The 17,288-nt window shown below is 39.1% G+C and overlaps 1 protein-coding gene across 1 annotated transcript in view; it reads left to right on the top strand.

The window, feature by feature from the left end:
• LOC101121769 (phosphatidylcholine translocator ABCB4) overlaps positions 1–17,288 on the top strand; it is an 89,569-nt gene that overhangs the window by 10,789 nt on the left and 61,492 nt on the right. The window contains 5 exon segments of the mRNA XM_042249301.2: positions 8,752–8,843; positions 8,846–8,922; positions 10,891–11,004; positions 12,960–13,070; positions 13,290–13,415. Of these exon segments, the coding sequence (XP_042105235.2) occupies positions 8,752–8,843; positions 8,846–8,922; positions 10,891–11,004; positions 12,960–13,070; positions 13,290–13,415 (520 nt within the window).

The raw sequence follows: 17,288 nt of genomic DNA, 5'->3' as shown, positions 1-17,288 counted from the left end.
GTCCATTGAATCAACGATGCCATCCACCGATTTCATTCTTTATCACCCCCTTCTCCTCCTGCCCTCAGTTTTTCCAAGCATCAGGGTCTTTTCCAGTGAGCTGGCTCTTCACATCATATGGCCAAAATATTGGAGCTTCAGCTTCAGCATCAGTTCTTCCAGTGAATATTTGGGCTTGATTGCCTTTTGGAGTGACTGGTTTGATTTCCTTGCTGTCCAAGGGACTCTCAAGAGCCTTCTCTAGCATCAAGGTTCAAAAGCATCAATTCTTAAGCACTCATCCTTCTTTATGGTTGAACTCTCAAATCCATACATGACTATTGGAAAAATCATAGCTTTGATTATATAGATCTTTGTCGACAAAGTGATGTGTCTGCTTTTTAAAACACTGCCTAGGTTTGTCGTAGCTTTTCTTTCAAGGAGCAAGTGTTTTTAATTTCATGGGGGCAGTCACTGTCCACAGTGATTCAGGAGCCCAAGAAAATAAAGTCTGTCACTGTTTCCATTTTTTCCCCATCTGTTTGCCATGAAGTGATGGGACCAGATGCCATGAGATTAGTTTTTTTGAAAATGTTGAGTTTTAAGCCAGCTTTTTTGCTCTCCTCTTTCACCTTCATCAAGAGACTCTTTAGTTCCTCTTTGCTTTCTGCCATTAGGGTGGTGTCATCTACATATCTGAAGTTATGGATATTTCCCCTGGCAGTCTTGATTCCAGCCTGTGATTCATCTAGCCTGGCATTTCACATAATGTACTCTGCATATAATTTAAACAAGCAGGGTACAATATACAGCCTTGATGTACTCCTTTCCCAATTTGGAACCAGCCTGTTGTTCCATGTCTGGTTCTTCCTGCATACAGGTTTCTCAGGAGGCAGGTCAGGTGGTCTGGTATTCCCATCCCTTTCAGAATTTTTCACAGTTGTTGTGATCCACACAAAGGCTTTAGCATAGTCAATGAAGCAGATGTTTTTCTGGAATTCTCTTGCTTTTTCTGTGATTCAGTGGATGTTGGCTATTTGATCTCTGGTTCATCTGCCTTTTCTAAGTCCAGTGTGTACATCTGAAAGTTCTCGGTTCATGTAAAGTTGTAGCCTAACTTGAAGGATTTGAGCATTACCTTGCTAACATGTGAAATGAGCACAACTGTATGGTAGTTTGAACATTCTTTGGCATTGCCCTTCTTAGGGATTGGAATAAAAACTGACCTTTTACAGTCCTGTGGCCACTGCTGAGTTTTCCAAATTTGCTTTTGTATTGAATACAGCACTTTCACGGTGTCATCTTTTAGGATTTGAAATATCTCAGCTGGAATTCCATCACTTCCACTAGCTTTGTTTGTAGCAACACTTCCTAAGGCTCACTTGAGTTCACATTCCAAGATGTCTGCCTCTAGCTGAGTGATCACTCCATCGTGGTTATCTGGGTCATGAAGATCTTTTTTGTATAGTTCTTCTTCTGTGTATTCTTGCCACCTCTTAATATCTTCTGCAAGGTCCATACCATTTCTTTCCTTTATTGTGCTCATCTTTGCATGAAATGTTCCCTTGGTATCTCTGATTTTCCTGAAGAGGTCTCTAGTTTTCCCCATTCTGTTGTTTTCCTCTGTTTCTTTGCAGTGTTCACTGAGGAAGGCTTTCTTATCTCTCCTTGCTATTCTTTGGAACTCTGCATTCAGATGGGTTTATCTTCCCCTTTCTCCTTTGCCTTTAGCTTCTCTTCATTTCTCAGCTATTTATAAGGCCTACTCAGATGACCATTTTGCCATGTTGCATTTCTTATTCTTGGGGATGGTTTTTGTCACCACCTCCTGTACGATGCTAGGAACCTCTATCTATAGTTCTTCAGGCACTATCTATTAGATCTAATCCCTTGAATCTGTGTGTTACTTCCACTTTATAATCATAAGGGGTTATATTAATAGAAGGTACCCCAGTGATACAGAAACTTAATTTTCTTATTTTCAAATTAAAAGCAGGAGAGATTAACATGACAAGTGCATTCTAAACCCCTTCGATATAGGGGAGAATATATTTCTATAACTAGCATATACCAAAGTATAAAAGGTAATTGAGAAGGTAAGAAACACTAGAAATGTAGCACTCTTGACCTGGGTGGACCAAAGAATCCCAAACTCCAGCTGACCAGCTCTCTTAATAAGCCTTGGGAGTAGGCCCTACACAGCAAGATGCTGCCCAGCAGAGATGGGTTAATATTTATTCTGTAAAAAACTGGTATTGAGTATCAAAACACCACAGAATAATTACATTCTAAATCCTGTTTTTATATCTTTGTTTTGCTCAGACCTCAAACAGAGTCCATCCCCAGGCAAGGATACTGGAGTGTGTTGGCATTTCCTTCTCCAGGGGATTTTCCCAACCCTGGGATCAAACTCAGGTCTGCCTCATTGCAGGCAGACTCTACCGTCTTAGCCACCAGAGAAGCCTCCATTTATTGATACTTTTTGGGGAAGAAAGATCTATTACTTGTCTGGAGAAGTCTGCAGGCAAAGATTACGCCTGTCTTTATTCATTGTAGTGCAAAGAGCAAAGTAGTTAATCTACTCAGTGAATCAGGTCTGCCAAGTGTCAGGATTGAAGGATTAAACAGATATCTCAGCTGGCAGGTTTACTGAGCCTTTGAACTGCAGTTCGGAGTGACTGCTTGCATGTATAGCACTCTTATCCAGCCTTGATACTTGGGAAAACGTACCAGAACCTGAGCACCAAACTTACATTTTAAACAGTGTGTAACTCAGTAGGCTTGGGACCAAACTACGATCTTCATTTTTGACTTCTATTTAAGAAACCAGATTCATTCTGATTACACTTTTGGGGTTATGTGAACATTTTAAATAGTGGAATACAGGATGCCCTGTGGCGCAATGATTGATTCAGTCCAGAGACATTCTCTAAATTGATTGATTGAATTAGGATTGCCTGTGTCTTCGTATCGCTGTACAGCTGAGATTCACATTGTAGAAACTTGCTGCCACAAGAGATGTGAACTTAGTCACCGTAATCTGAGACCTGTAAAATGTAGACATTCCCTTTCTTTGCTTAGTCTGTGACTAGTTGAGCTCATTTTTCAGGGCCTATTCATAGCCTGTCAATGAAATAGAACATTTGAATTGAAGACTGTGACTCTAATCTTTACATCTCAGCCATATTTGCAGCTCTTCCTTCTGCAGTACACAAGGGATCTTCCCTGGCAGTCCAGTGGTTACCACTCTGTTTCCACTGCAGAGGGCATGGGTTTGATCCCTGGTCAGGGAACGAAGATCCCGCAGGCCCACCAGTGCAGCCAAAAATAAAAAGTATGCAGGAATAAAAATATGCAGGAATTAGGGACATAGGATTTCTGTGCATCAGCTTATTTCATGTCAGGCTAGAATTAGCTTTCTGAGAAAAATAACTTCATATCAACAGGTACCTATTTTGCTTGCTTCTGAACTTATCCATCTTCCCTATCTGCTAATGTGGGCCAGTTACTTGTAAGCATAATATTAATACATGACCTTTGACAGAAGGTCCACTGTATTGGATCCTTAGTTACTATTGTTGTTCGTGTTGCAGATATTTCCATTGGATTTTCTTAGCATCCCAGCTGATTTCAAGTTCAAGATTGCCTTCTTCCCCTTTAGTCAGTCTCTGGCCTGAAAGTATGAACTCTCTACTGTCATTGAGTTCTTCCTTCTTCCTGGATGTCTTGTGTGAATTTTCTTTTACTTTGCTTTTAAGAGCGTTCTTATTTTTAAAATTCTTATTTAAGGCTGTGTTAGGCTTTCCTAATTTATGGTTGCTTACCCTATGTATGCATGTATGTATGCATGCTTACCAGTTGAGCTATTTCAAATCCTGAAAGATGCTGCTGTGAAAGTGCTGCACTCAATATGCCAGCAAAATTGGAAGACTCAGCAGTGGCCGCAGGACTGGAAAAGGTCAGTTTTCCTTCCAATGCCAAAGAATGCTCAAACTACCACACAATTGCACTCATCTCACACGCTAGTAAAGGAATGCTCAAAATTCTCCAAGCCAGGCTTCAGCAATACGTGAACCGTGAACTTCCTGATGTTCAAGCTGGTTTTAGAAAAGGCATAGGAACCAGAGATCAAATTGCCAACATCCGCTGGATCATAGAAAAAGCAAGAGAGTTCCAGAAAAACATCTATTTCTGCTTTAGTGACTATGCCAAAGCTTTTGACTGTGTGGATCACAATAAACTGGAAAATTCTGAGAGAGATGGGAATACCAGAGCACCTGACCTGCCTCTTGAGAAACCTGTATGCAGGTCAGGAAGCAACTGTTAGACATGGACATGGAACAACAGACTTGTTCCAAATAGGAAAAGGAGTACATCAAGGCTGTATATTGTCACCCTGCTTATTTAACTTATATGCAGAATTCATGAGAAATACTGGGCTGGAAGAAGCACAAGCTGGAACCAAGATTGCTGGAAGAAATATCAATAACCTCAGATATGCAAATGACACCACCCTTATGGCAGAAAGTGAAGAGGAACTCAAAAGCCTCATGATGAAAGTGAAAGAGGAGAGTGAAAAAGTTGGCTTAAAGGTCAACATTCAGAAAACGAAGATCATGGCATCTGGTCCCATCACTTCAGGGAAAATAGATGGGGAAACAGTGGAAACAGTGTCAGACTTTATTCTGGGGGGCTCCAAAATCACTGCAGATGGTGATTGCAGCCATGAAATTAAAAGACGCTTACTCCTTAGAAAGAAAGTTATGACCACCCTAGATAGCATATTCAAAAGCAGAGACATTACTTTGCCAACAAAGGTCCATCTAGTCAAGGCTATGGTTTTTCCAGTAGTCATGTATGGATGTGAGAGTTGGACTATGAAGAAAGGTGAGCGCCGAAGAATTGATGCTTTTGAACTGTGGTGTTGGAGGAGAGTCTTGAGAGTCCCCTGGACTGCAAGGAGACCAAACTAGTCCATCTAAAGGAGATCAGCCCTGGATGTTCTTTGGAAAGAATGATGCTAAAGCTGAAACTCCAGTACTTTGGCCACCTCATGCGAAGAGTTGACTCATTGGTAAAGAGTCTGATGCTGGGAGGGATTGGGAGCAGGAGGAGAAGGGGACAACAGAGGATGAGATGGCTGGATGGCATCAGTGACTCGATGGACCTGAGTCTGAGTGAACCCCGGAAGTTGGTGATGGACAAGGAGGCCTGGTGTGCTGCAATTCATGGGGTCGCAAAGAGTCAGACACGACTGAGTGATTGAAATGAACTGAACTGAACTGAGCTGAAATCCATGCCTCTATTTTTAACCCATTGTATATCAAGAACTAACTATAGGTCTAATACCTACTGTAATTCAAAGTAGATCTGTAGGTAAAATGTATTTCCAGAAATCTGTAAAAAGTAGAACATGATATGAAAATGGTCTGGGATTTCTATTGGCAACACAGGCACAGTTACTGATAACACTACAGAGGCTTGTTGCCTGCACTGATAATCGAAGGAAATGCTGAATTTTGGTTGGGGGTTAGCAAAATTAAAAGTAAATTTTTCCCTGGTCAAATTCCTTAACCAGGGATTCCAGGTCGAGTGCCTCTGCTCAAAGGGGAGTTGATAGACAAAAATGTATGGGCCAGACAAACCCCCTAATAAAGGCTACTCAACTCTCCAACAAGTTTTATTTAAATAATAACATACCCTAATATAACTGAAGTATGACCCCATGTAAAATATTTTCTTTTGCCATTCTGCAGGACTCCTGATACCCCCTTTCTATGAAAGAGAAATTCTCTGGAAATTCTCTAGCCTTGAAAGCAAAGGTTCCCCTCTCCCCTCTTTTTCATTTTCTGTTTTTCTATTCCTTAAGTCCTCTTGACAGCCAACCTGTGCCTGGTTCTCTAACCTCTTCCTTTCTCTCTCTCACTGCTGCTTCCTGCACACAATAGCCCACACACCTCAGGATGTGAGTGTAATCAGTGCCGCTCCATTAGCTGCAAAAGGCGAGCCATCTAAGCAAAGGTAATTACAGCATGTCCATCCTTGTCCCTGGAACCCATGTCACGTGGGGCTGATGTAAACCTCCCTGCCCACACCTTGCAGCTGGGCCACCTGGGATTCAGCACAGCGCTGGGCAAGGGGTGCCAGCTGTCTCCCCAGGGACGCAGCTCTGCTAAGGCAGTGCATGGCCCAACACTGAGGAAAGAACACTGGAGAGTTAGGTGCTTTAAGTAATTAAAAGATATAATTTTGGGTGGCAGGATGCATTTTTTAAAATTAATAAATTCTCAGCATCTTATTTGGTTACACTAAAAAAGATATGATGTTGTTTGTTTCTGTTAGAAACATTCTAATGGATGTGGTATTTTGTTTCTGTTAGAAACATTCTAATGGATGTGATATGTTCCCTAAAGTCTCATTGTACATCAGTGGATTTTTTCTTTTCTGACTTTAAGGAACCAAATTTAAATTTTATACACTCTCTGCATCTAGCATGGAATGATAGGCTTAACTGAAATTGATGGAAAAAATGTTGTTATTTAACAGAACCATTCTAGACATGTGTACCTTCATGTCAAATCCCAGAAGCCAGTAATAATGGATTTTACTTAATATTTAAAATTATGGTAATAATAGAATGAGTGGTATTTAGGAAGAGATTAAATTCTAAAACAATAAGAATAAGAATAGGATTTATCAGATTTTGCCAACTATGTGCCAGCACTGTTCTAACAACTTTCTGACATTGTCCTTCAACCTCGCAATCATCTAGCAAGGTAGGCATTAGTAACTCCATTTTATAATGCCACTTGCAACAATATGGATGGACCTAGAGTTTGTCATCCTAAGTGAAGTAAGCCAGGCAAAGACAAATATCCTATGATAATACGGAGCCTAGAAAAAATGATACAAATGAACTTATTTCAAAACAGAAACAGACTCACAGACATAGAAAACAGACTTATGGTTACCAAAAGGAAAAGGAGGGGAGGGGGAAATTAGGAGTTTAGGATTAACATATACTCGCTACTCTATATAGAATAGGTAAGCAACAAGGACCTGAATAGCACAGGGAGCTACACTCAATATGTTGTAATAATCTGTAAGGTAGAAGAATCTGAAAAAGAATACGTGTGTGTGTGTGTGTGTGTGTGTATAACTGCATCTCTTTGCACATCTGAAACTAACACAACACTGTAAATCAACTATACTTCAATTTTTAAAAAGTAATTCCATTTTACAAGTGATGAAACTAAAATCTAAAAGAGTTGAGTAAGAAACCATATCCCATAAGTACTGACATCTTGGGCTTCCCTGGTGGCTCAGAGGTTAAAGCGTCTGCCTGCAATGCAGGAGACTTGGGTTTGATCCCTGGGTTGGGAAGATCCCCTGGAGAAGGAAATGGCAACCCACTCCAGTACTCTTGCCTGGAGAATCCCATGGACGCAGGAACCTGGTGGGCTACAGTCCACGGGGTCGCAAAGAGTCAGACACGACTGAGCGACTTCACTCACTCACTCAGTGACCTCTTTATACCCTGTACCCTGGCTTAATAAAAAAAAAAAAAAAAAAAAAAAAAAAAACAGAACAAAACAGAAACCAAAGCAAAGCAGAAAAGCAAAGGCTGGAGTATAAGTACACAAACGGGTAAAATTCCCGTCCCTTACCCAATGGGGTCAGGCTTCCCTGGTGGCTCAGATGGTGAAGAATCCGCCTGCAATGCAGGAGACCCAGGTTCAATCCTTGACTCAGGAAGCTCCCCTGGAGGAGGAAATGGCAACCACTCCAGGATTCTTGCCTGGAGAGTCCCATGGACAGAGGAGCCTGGTGGGCTGCAGTCCGTGAGATCGAAAAGAGTCAGACACTACCGAGTGACTAACACTCTCACTTGCACCCAGTGGGACAGCAGAGAAGACAAATTAGCCTGTCTTGAGAATATAACTGCCTTAAGAGTCCCAAACAGTGTTTGCAGTTTACATTTTGGTGTCACTCCTGGTAGGCTTGGTTTCTCTTCTTCCTCCTTAACCTTGACTTGTGATGCTGGCCATGAAGGTTGATGGTGAGGTTCTCCCAGGGTTGGAAGTTCAGTCCTGGATCAGCTATGGGAACATTGCTGGGACTGGTGGGGACTGAGGGAGATGGGTCCAAGCCAGTAGAGAAAAGGCTCAGCTGGGCTCTGGTCCAGGCTGACCCTGCATTGGTTCAATTCCCGGGAAGCTGGGTGTCTCCATGGGTTTCTTGGTTGATGGTTTTTGTCCCTTAAACCTCTAGCTGTCCAGGAGGGGAATATAGCTAAGATTATGGATTCTTATCATATTTCCCCCTTCATTTTCTGTTGGCGACAGAATGAAACACCAACAGTGCAGAGTGGTTTGAATCTTTATATTTTTAACACTTGCTTCTTACAGCTGCTTTATTTTATATCCCTTGCATAACAACCTACAGGGCAAGCTTCCAAGCACTATGATTCAAAGACTATACAGTGCGCAGGCTCAGGGCGAGATAACTTTTACCTTGACTTATTTACTGCAGCTAAGACTTTGTTTTGGGGAACTTCCTTATCAACTTAGAATCCGTTTGGTCCCAGGGTCTGTTCCTTTTGAGGAATCAGAGAAACATCCTTGTGTGCAAGAAATGTTCTTTTCCCACAGGAACAAACAGGATTCTTAGCTGAACATCTCGTTTGCAAGAATGTTCAGCCCTGGTTGAGAGTCTTGTTTGCAAGCACTTCTCAACCTTCTTTATACCTTGTTCCCTGCAATTTTCTGGTAGGTGTCAGAAACATCTAGAAAATGCCAAAAAGATTGGAATTAAAAAAGCTCTTTCAGCGAACATCTCTATGGGCACTGCCTTCCTGCTAATATATGATCATACGCACTGGCCTTCTGGTATGGATCCACTCTAGTTATAGCGAAAGAATACACTATTGGAAATGCAATTACAGTAAGTTGTTTTCCTAATATTTGTTACAAATCTGAAAATATTGTTTATCTATCTACCTCTTCTTTCATTTTCCTCCTTTTTGAAGGATGAACTATGGTTCTAACCTTTTTACTTGTGGCATATCTTTGCTCAGTCCTGTGGGCAGAGCTGGCCTTCTAGAATACACAGAGCATAACATGTGGTTAGACCAATTGAGAAACATATGGAGCATATGAAAAAAGCTGGAAAGAATTTATGAATGAAAAAATATCAATTGGCATAGTATGTCTCTCATAGTATGAGAGAATATTAAATTTGTATCATATTGGCTATCCAAATACAAGATGAAAAGTGATTTTAGTATTTTTTTCTTTTATAAAATGAAAATAAGTTCATTTATTGATTAGAAAAATTATACATACTAGTTATACAAAAGATTAGAATACTTTTAAAAATTAGAAATTACCTAGAATTACTTACGATCTAAAAATCCGTATACACATAATGATAACTTTTGGTATTTTCTGTATATGGGTTTGTTTCTCTTGAAACCTAAATTGCATTATGCATATCTTTTTGTAAATAGCAACATATTGTGACCTTCTTTCCATGTCAGTGGTGGTCACGACAACATGTAACCATTCAACTAGCCATGTTTTAAAACCTGCACTTCCCTGTCTTTCTAAAGAGAGGACATGGAACACAGTTTGACCCCTTGATGATGACTTAGGGGCATTATGGAAATTTATCATTTCAGAATGTTCTCTAGAGTGGTACCTTCAGACCCCCATTGAAGTGTGGAGGGCTGTTTGGCTGGATGAGGTTTCATCACTGCTGAGTCTGTTTTTTCTCATGTTGGTCCCCTCTCCTTGTCAGCTTGGAAGCACTCCACCTCTCTTTACTTCCTCATTTGCTAAATTTTACACAGCAGGGAGATTGAGCCCTGACTCTGGTATTCATCCTCTCTGGCCTGGTCTCCCCATTTGTTGGGTGTAGACAGTGACTTCTCCCAAACAGGGGAGCAGAGTGACTCGCATGATGCAGGGAGCCCAGTGATGCCCTCTTCATAAAGACCAAGAACTCGAGTGTGTTAACTTTCTAGCATTGCTTCTGGTAGGGACATTTTTTTGCTCTCTTGCTGGTCTTTCTCTGTATTACAGACAGTAGATAGATATTTGAGTTCTGGTGTGTTAAGTATTATTGTTATTTGTCATCTTCTGAGAAAAGCCAAACTATAAGTAGATGTTTCACCAAGCCCAGAGAGAAAGGAGTTATTTCTCTTCATTTAGGTTTTTCTGAGTTAATGTATGCTAATAACCTGGATTCCTGAAACTACAGTCTTGACTTTTCTGTATCAATTTGTTTACCTAGTGAAAAAAAAAAAGAAGGGAAATGTGTTAAGTTTGTGTGCTGTAGTATAGGCTAATTGTGTAGAGGAATTATTAATCAATGCACACAGATGTGATGTATAATGCATGAACCGTTACTCTTTAATGTTAGACATCTTATCAAAATGTATGTATATATGTATGTGTATATATATATATAACATGGCACTTTTAACGAAAGTTATATGGGGCCAAAATCTACCTTGTTTCATCTTGAACATTCTGTGTAATTCCATGCATAGTTAGAGAAAATAATTTAGTACTGAATAATACTGACGGAAAAGTTTTCCTCTGGTGGCAATGGCTTCAGAATCAAGGCAACAGGTTTGAAAAATCTTTGTCATTTTGTCTAAGCCCAGGAGAAGAACAACCAATACTTTGACAAGATAGATGAAAAAAATATTTTTGAGGTTAAAGAAACCCATTTGTGCAACAAAATTCTGTAGTTACCTTATAAATTTTGCTCTTGTGCTGAAAAAAGTTTTCAAGGGATAGACCTAATCTTGACGCTTTGGGTAGCCTATGTTCCAAACACATTGTTTGAGATGACAGTGGACACTGGAATGGGACACGTAACTTTTCCTTGTATTCTCTTGCTCAGGTCTTTTTCTCAATCCTGATCGGAGCCTTCAGCATTGGACAGGCTGCTCCCTGTATTGACGCTTTTGCCAATGCAAGAGGAGCAGCATATGCGATCTTTGCTATTATTGATAATGTGAGTCATTTATTGTTTTTAATGCTGAAAATTTTTTTGAGGCCTGGATAATTAAATCTAGCTTTATGTTAAATGTCCTGTAAAAATTAAGTGACATGAAAAACCTCTGCTTATTAATGAATAAAACCAAATGCCTCTTTTGAATATTTGTGAAAGTTTGAAAATAAATATTTGTTTTTCAAGGTTAATTATTTGCATTATATTCTGAGTCTGAGAACTCACAGGATCCCAAGATCAGTAATCAAAACCAGCTCTAAATGATGAGGAAACTTTTTTTGGCTAAGCCTAGACTTGGCTATTTGTAACATTCACACTGGTTCCAAATTAAAGAATCAATACAAAATAATAAATGAATAGAAATGGGATTCCAAGTGAGGAATAAATGAGGTTAGGAGTGCTTATTACTGTGCCTGCCTCAAGTTAGGGTTTAATAAATTTAAGTTTTGAGTTAGCCAATTGGGGAATAAAAGGCAGAATGTGCTAAGAACTTTTATAAAGGAGAACAAGTTTGTTTTTTTTTTTAAAAGAATTCTCTCTCAAATAAACTTTATTTTAAAGAAAAAATATTTCTGAATGCTTATCTGTAATCAAATAGCACTGATCTCACTTAGGAAAGTGCATCTGAACTAGTGTGTTATTATTAGAGTTCAAAGCAAAGATGTTTGTCTTCCTAGTTTTTCTCCTTTTCTCTTTCATTTGGTAGCCAGACTAAGAATATTATGCTTTGTAGACAAGATGAGTGGATGGAAAAGTGATTGGTGGGACCAAAATTGATAGTATGTTTTGCTGTGGATTGCCCTCTCCCTCAGAAAAAAACAAAAAAAAAAAAAGATCACTGTATATATAATATAATTTTGAATCAATTGTATTGCATAAGTTATCCTGACTGAAGTGAAATAAAGAAAATGATTTTGACACATTAAAGGTGGTCTCTGCATTTACACAGAGAAAATGCTAACTAGCTAACTGAAATGTAATTGTGAGTCCAAGCAATTCCTGTTTCAGTAATCTAAATCATAAGAAAATTGTTCAGCTTCTGCATATATTGAAAATTTACATCATTCCAAACTAAGTTGTCCCTGACCAATTTTTCAATCTTCTCAGTCCAGTCCGTCACACTTATTTAAGAATAAGCTAATTTTCACTAAATGCTGAAATACCTGGATCTGTCAGTTCAGTTCAGTTCAGTCGCTCAGTCGTGTCCGACTCTTTGTGACCCCATGAATTGCAGCACGCCAGGCCTCCCTGTCCATCACCAACTCCCGGAATTCACTCAAATTCACGTCCATCAAGTCGGTGATGCCATCCATCCATCTCATCCTCTGTCGTCCCTTTCTCCTCCTGCCCCCAATCCCTCCCAGCATCAGAGTCTTTTCCAATGAGTCAGCTCTTCACATAAGGTGGCCAAAGTACTGGCGTTTCATCTTCAACATCAGTCCTTCCAATGAACACCCAGGACTGATCTCCTTTAGAATGGGCTGGTTGGATCTCGTTGCTGTCCAAGGGACTCTCAAGAGTCTTCTCCAACACCACAGTTCAAAAGCGTCAATTCTTCGGTGCTCAGCTTTCTTCACAGTCCAACTCTCACATCCATACATGACTACTAGAAAAACCTGGATGTATCAATTATAGTTTATTTTGTAAATGCAGTTGTAGGAATGTACATTTAGAAAATTTATGAGGATATGCCAGAAACTTAAAGTGAAATATCATATGAAATGAAAAGAAAATGTCCCTTATGTACTTTTTAAGAAAAACCTATTTTCAGAGAAGGAATACTTCCTTAAACACATAAACACATGCATACATACACACACACACATATACAGTCTTCAACTTGGGTTCTGACACACATGAAGGGAATTATGCTTTTCTGGGTCCTGTTTTTGTAATTGCTGAAGCATATTCCTTAGAAATGCTATGATGGAATAGTCATTGAATTTTGTTTTGTTTAGGATCCTAAAATTGACAGTTTTTCAGAGAGAGGACACAAACCAGACAACATCAAAGGGAATTTGGAGTTCAAAGATGTTCATTTCTCTTATCCTGCTCGGCCTGATGTCCAGGTATTGTAAGTTATATTTATAGGGATTCCTAATTTAGATTGATTGTTTAATCATCTTCAGGAATCCACAGTCTCTATTATTTTCATATGTATGTGCCTTTTCCTTTGGGGGTTATAGTCCCTTATTTAATACTATTTTTCCAACTTTAAAATTGAGTCAGATTACTTCTCTTTCAGGCTTTTGATGTGAAGTGTACTCTTTTTCTCTCTTCCCTTAAAGATCTTGAAGGGCCTCAACCTGAGGGTAGAGAGCGGGCGGACGGTGGCCCTGGTTGGGAACAGCGGCTGTGGGAAGAGCACAGTAGTCCAGCTGGTGCAGAGGCTGTATGACCCTGATGTGGGGAGGGTAAGTGGGAAGAACCCCACTCTTCAAAATGGGAAGCTGCGTATCAAATAGCCCTTAGAAATGTTTTTTTTGGTAACATATTTGCATGTGAATCCAATTTTGGTTAAAAAAAGAAAAAGGCTATGGAATTGCAATGCATCTGGATAAGACCTTCAAACCCTTGGGATATTTGGCAAAAGTAGTCAAGATGATAAAACTCAAAGAAGCTAGACAATGCTCTCCTCTGTTCCAACTAAGCTTTTCATAATCCACTATGTCACTGGAAAACAGTCATCCAAACCACTGAGAGGATTATTTTCAATGACTTATTGCGTTTGGTTAAAAATGTTCCATATTAGTAACTGCCAATAAGCTTGTTTTCAGGGTCACAAGGAATCTTAGGGCAGTAATTAAATTCATCAAAGACAGTTGAGTTTTCTTCAATGTTGGAATATCTGAAGGGGAAAGTGGAACAGTCTCCATGAAACTGGGGACATGAGAAACAGTAATGGCCTAGGGTATAGTTTTTTGATCTTTTAAAATTTTTATTATAAATTGAAACTTACAGAAAAGTTGCAAGTAAGGAACTCACATATACTCTTCATCCAGATTTATTAATTGTTTTTATTTTGACCTACTTGCCTTATTATCATCTCTTTCTTACTGCATGTTTGTGTGTATGTGTAAAACACAACACAAACATACATACCAGTTTTTTTCTGAACCTTTGAGAGTAAGTTAAAGATATTATGGCCCCCTGACCCTTACATACATTAGAATATAATTTCTTTTTTTTAATGTTATTGGATTATAGGTTGTTTTACAATGTTGTGTTCGTTTCAGGGATATAGCAAAGCAGAATGTATTTTCTGAGAAGACAGTATTGTCTTACTTAATCACAAAACAATGATCAAATTCAGTAAATTTAACATTAATACAATAGGGGCCCACAGTCAATATTCAAATTTCCTCAGTTGTACTGACTTGCGAACGTTGAGTTTACCTGACTTTGAAATGTATTATAATTATGAAAACAGAAGTTTACAAGTTACACAGAAAAACATAAAAACACAAAAAGGCATTAATATAGGACAGAGATTCTAGGATACACGAATTATTTACTTTCTTTAATAAAATTAACAAAATTTCTTTGAAAAATCTGATACACCAAGTAGGAACATGGGCCCCTTCTCATTTCCTAAAGCAAACTCTAGGTTGGTTGAAGTATAAACAGTTTTCTTTATTTTTAAAAAAGAACCTAGTAAATACTTACACTGAGGGCAAGCATTTGAAAACATTTTAAAAATTACTATTGGAGTAATACATTTTTAAAAGAAAATACATGTCAGCAGGAAAAAAGTCTTCAGAAATTCTGTAACTCAGAGATATTCACTGTTCACATTGTGATTTAACAGTTTTCTTACTGCTGAAATAATGGAAAAAATGCCCAGTGGTACAGTTGATTGCTTCAATTTCCCCTTAAACCTCTCTCCAATAAAAATCAGTAAAGCTATAGTTTAAGAAAGAAATAAATTGCAATGAAAAATTTATGATATATGGTAAAACTATTATATTACTATTTTATAAATTAATGTGAATCTGTCAGAGGCTATGAACATGCATATCTTTTGAGAATAAATGTAGATTTGTAAAAAAGCGTCAAGAAATGCTCAATTTCACTTATATATGAATTAAATATAAGCTACAACATACACTTATTAATTAGAAAAGACATTAATATGATAAAAGCCAGTAAATTACAGTGAAGCAAATGCATATTTATATATTCCTGCTGCCACCCTAAATTATTAAAAATCTTTTTAGAGAGTTTGTTCAACCTTTATTCAGCAAATAATAAATACCCAACATGTGCCAGTCATCGTATGAGTTAAGCAATTATTATTGGAGAAGAAAAAATAAAACATTCTCTTCAGTCTGGTAATTCTGTCCTTCTACTATGATTGTCCTTCAGTGTGCTTTGCATGAACCCAAATACTCAGCAGGTGGGAAATGCTGAAGTACGTTATGGTATTGATATATTATGTAGAGTAAAACACCATAATGCCATCAAAGTGATATGTAGACTAGGCAGGTAAATGGACAGTGAATTCAGATTTAATAATGGTAAGCAAAATCATCAGTTCAGTTCAGTCATTCAGTCGTGTCCGACTCTTTGGGACCCCATGAATCGCAGCACGCCAGGCCTCCCTGTCCATCACCAACTCCCGGAGTTCACTCAGACTCACATCCATCAAATCAGTGATGCCATCCAGCCATCTCATCCTTGGTCATCCCCTTCTCCTCCTGCCCCCAATCCTTCCCAGCATCAGAGTCTTTTCCAATGAGTCAACTCTTCGCATGAGGTGGCCAAAGTACTAGAGTTTCAGCTTTAGCATCATTCCTTCCAAAGAAATCCCAGGGTTGATCTCCTTCAGAATGGACTGCTTGGATCTCCTTGCAGTCCAAGGGACTCTCAAGAGTCTCCTCCAACACCACAGTTCAAAAGCATCAATTCTTCGGCGCTCAGCTTTCCACTCAGTCCAACGTTCACATCCATACATGACCACAGGAAAAACCATAGCCTTGATGAGATGGACCTTTGTTGGCAAAGTAATGTCTCTGCTTTTAAATAAGCTATTTAGGTTGGTCATAACGTTCCTTCCAAGGAGTAAGCGTCTTTTAATTTCATGGCTGCAACCATCATCTGCAGTGATTTTGGAGCCCCTCAGAATAAAGTCTGACACTGTTTCCACTATTTCCCCATCTATTTTCCCTGAAGTGATGGGACCAGATGCCATGATCTTCGTTTTCTGAATGTTGAGCTTTAAGCCAGCTTTTTCACTCTCCTCTTTCACTTTCATCAAGAGGCTTTTGAGTTCCTCTTCACTTTCTGCCATAAGGGTGGTGTCATCTGCATATCTGAGGTTATTAATATTTCTCCCGGCAATCTTGATTCCAGCTTGTGCTTCTTCCAGCTCAGTGTTTCTCATGATGTACTCTGCATCTAAGTTAAATCAGCAGGGTGACAATATACAGCCTTGACGTACTCCTTTTCCTATTTGGAACCAGTCTGTTGTTCCATGTCCAGTTCTAACTGTTGCTTCCTGACCTGCATACAGACTTCTCAAGAGGCAGGTCAGCTGGTCTGGTATTCCCATCTCTTTCAGAATTTTCCACAGTTTCTTGTGATCCAAACAGTCAAAGGCTTTGGCATAGTCCATAAAGCAGAAATAGATGTTTTTCTGGAACCCTTTTGCTTTTTCCATGATCCAGCGGATGTTGGCAATTTGATCTCTGGTTCCTCTGCCTTTTCTAAAACCAGCTTGAACATCTGGAAGTTCGCGGTTCACGTATTGCTGAAGCCTGGCTTGGAGAATTTTGAGCATTCCTTTACTAGCGTGTGAGATGAGTGCAATTGTGCGATAGTTTGAGCATTCTTTGGCATTGCCTTTCTTTGGGATTGGAATGAAAACTGACCTTTTCCAGTCCTGTGGCCACTGCTGAGTTTTCCAAATTTGCTGGCATATTGAGTGCAGCACTTTCACAGCATCCTCTTTTAGGATTTGAAATAGCTCAGCTGGAATTCCATCACCTCCACTAGCTTTGTTCGTAATGATGCTTTCTAAGGCCCACTTAACTTCACATTCCAGGATGTCTGGCTCTAGGTGAGAGATCATACCATCGTGATTATCTTGGTCTTGAAGATCTTTTTTGTATAGTTCTTCTGTGTATTCTTGCCACCTCTTCTTAATATCTTCTACTCCTATTAGGTCGGAGAATATTCCATCCATGAAAAACGGTATACATAAGATAATAAAATCAAAAGAGAGAATAGACTTTATTTTTAGCCTTGCACATTGGTCTTTATTTCCAATTCTGATTTCTAACCACTGA

This window comes from Ovis aries, chromosome 4 (genome assembly GCF_016772045.2).
Source record: "Ovis aries strain OAR_USU_Benz2616 breed Rambouillet chromosome 4, ARS-UI_Ramb_v3.0, whole genome shotgun sequence".
Taxonomy (NCBI): Eukaryota; Metazoa; Chordata; class Mammalia; order Artiodactyla; family Bovidae; genus Ovis; species Ovis aries.
This window is presented reverse-complemented; position numbering and strand designations above follow the sequence as displayed.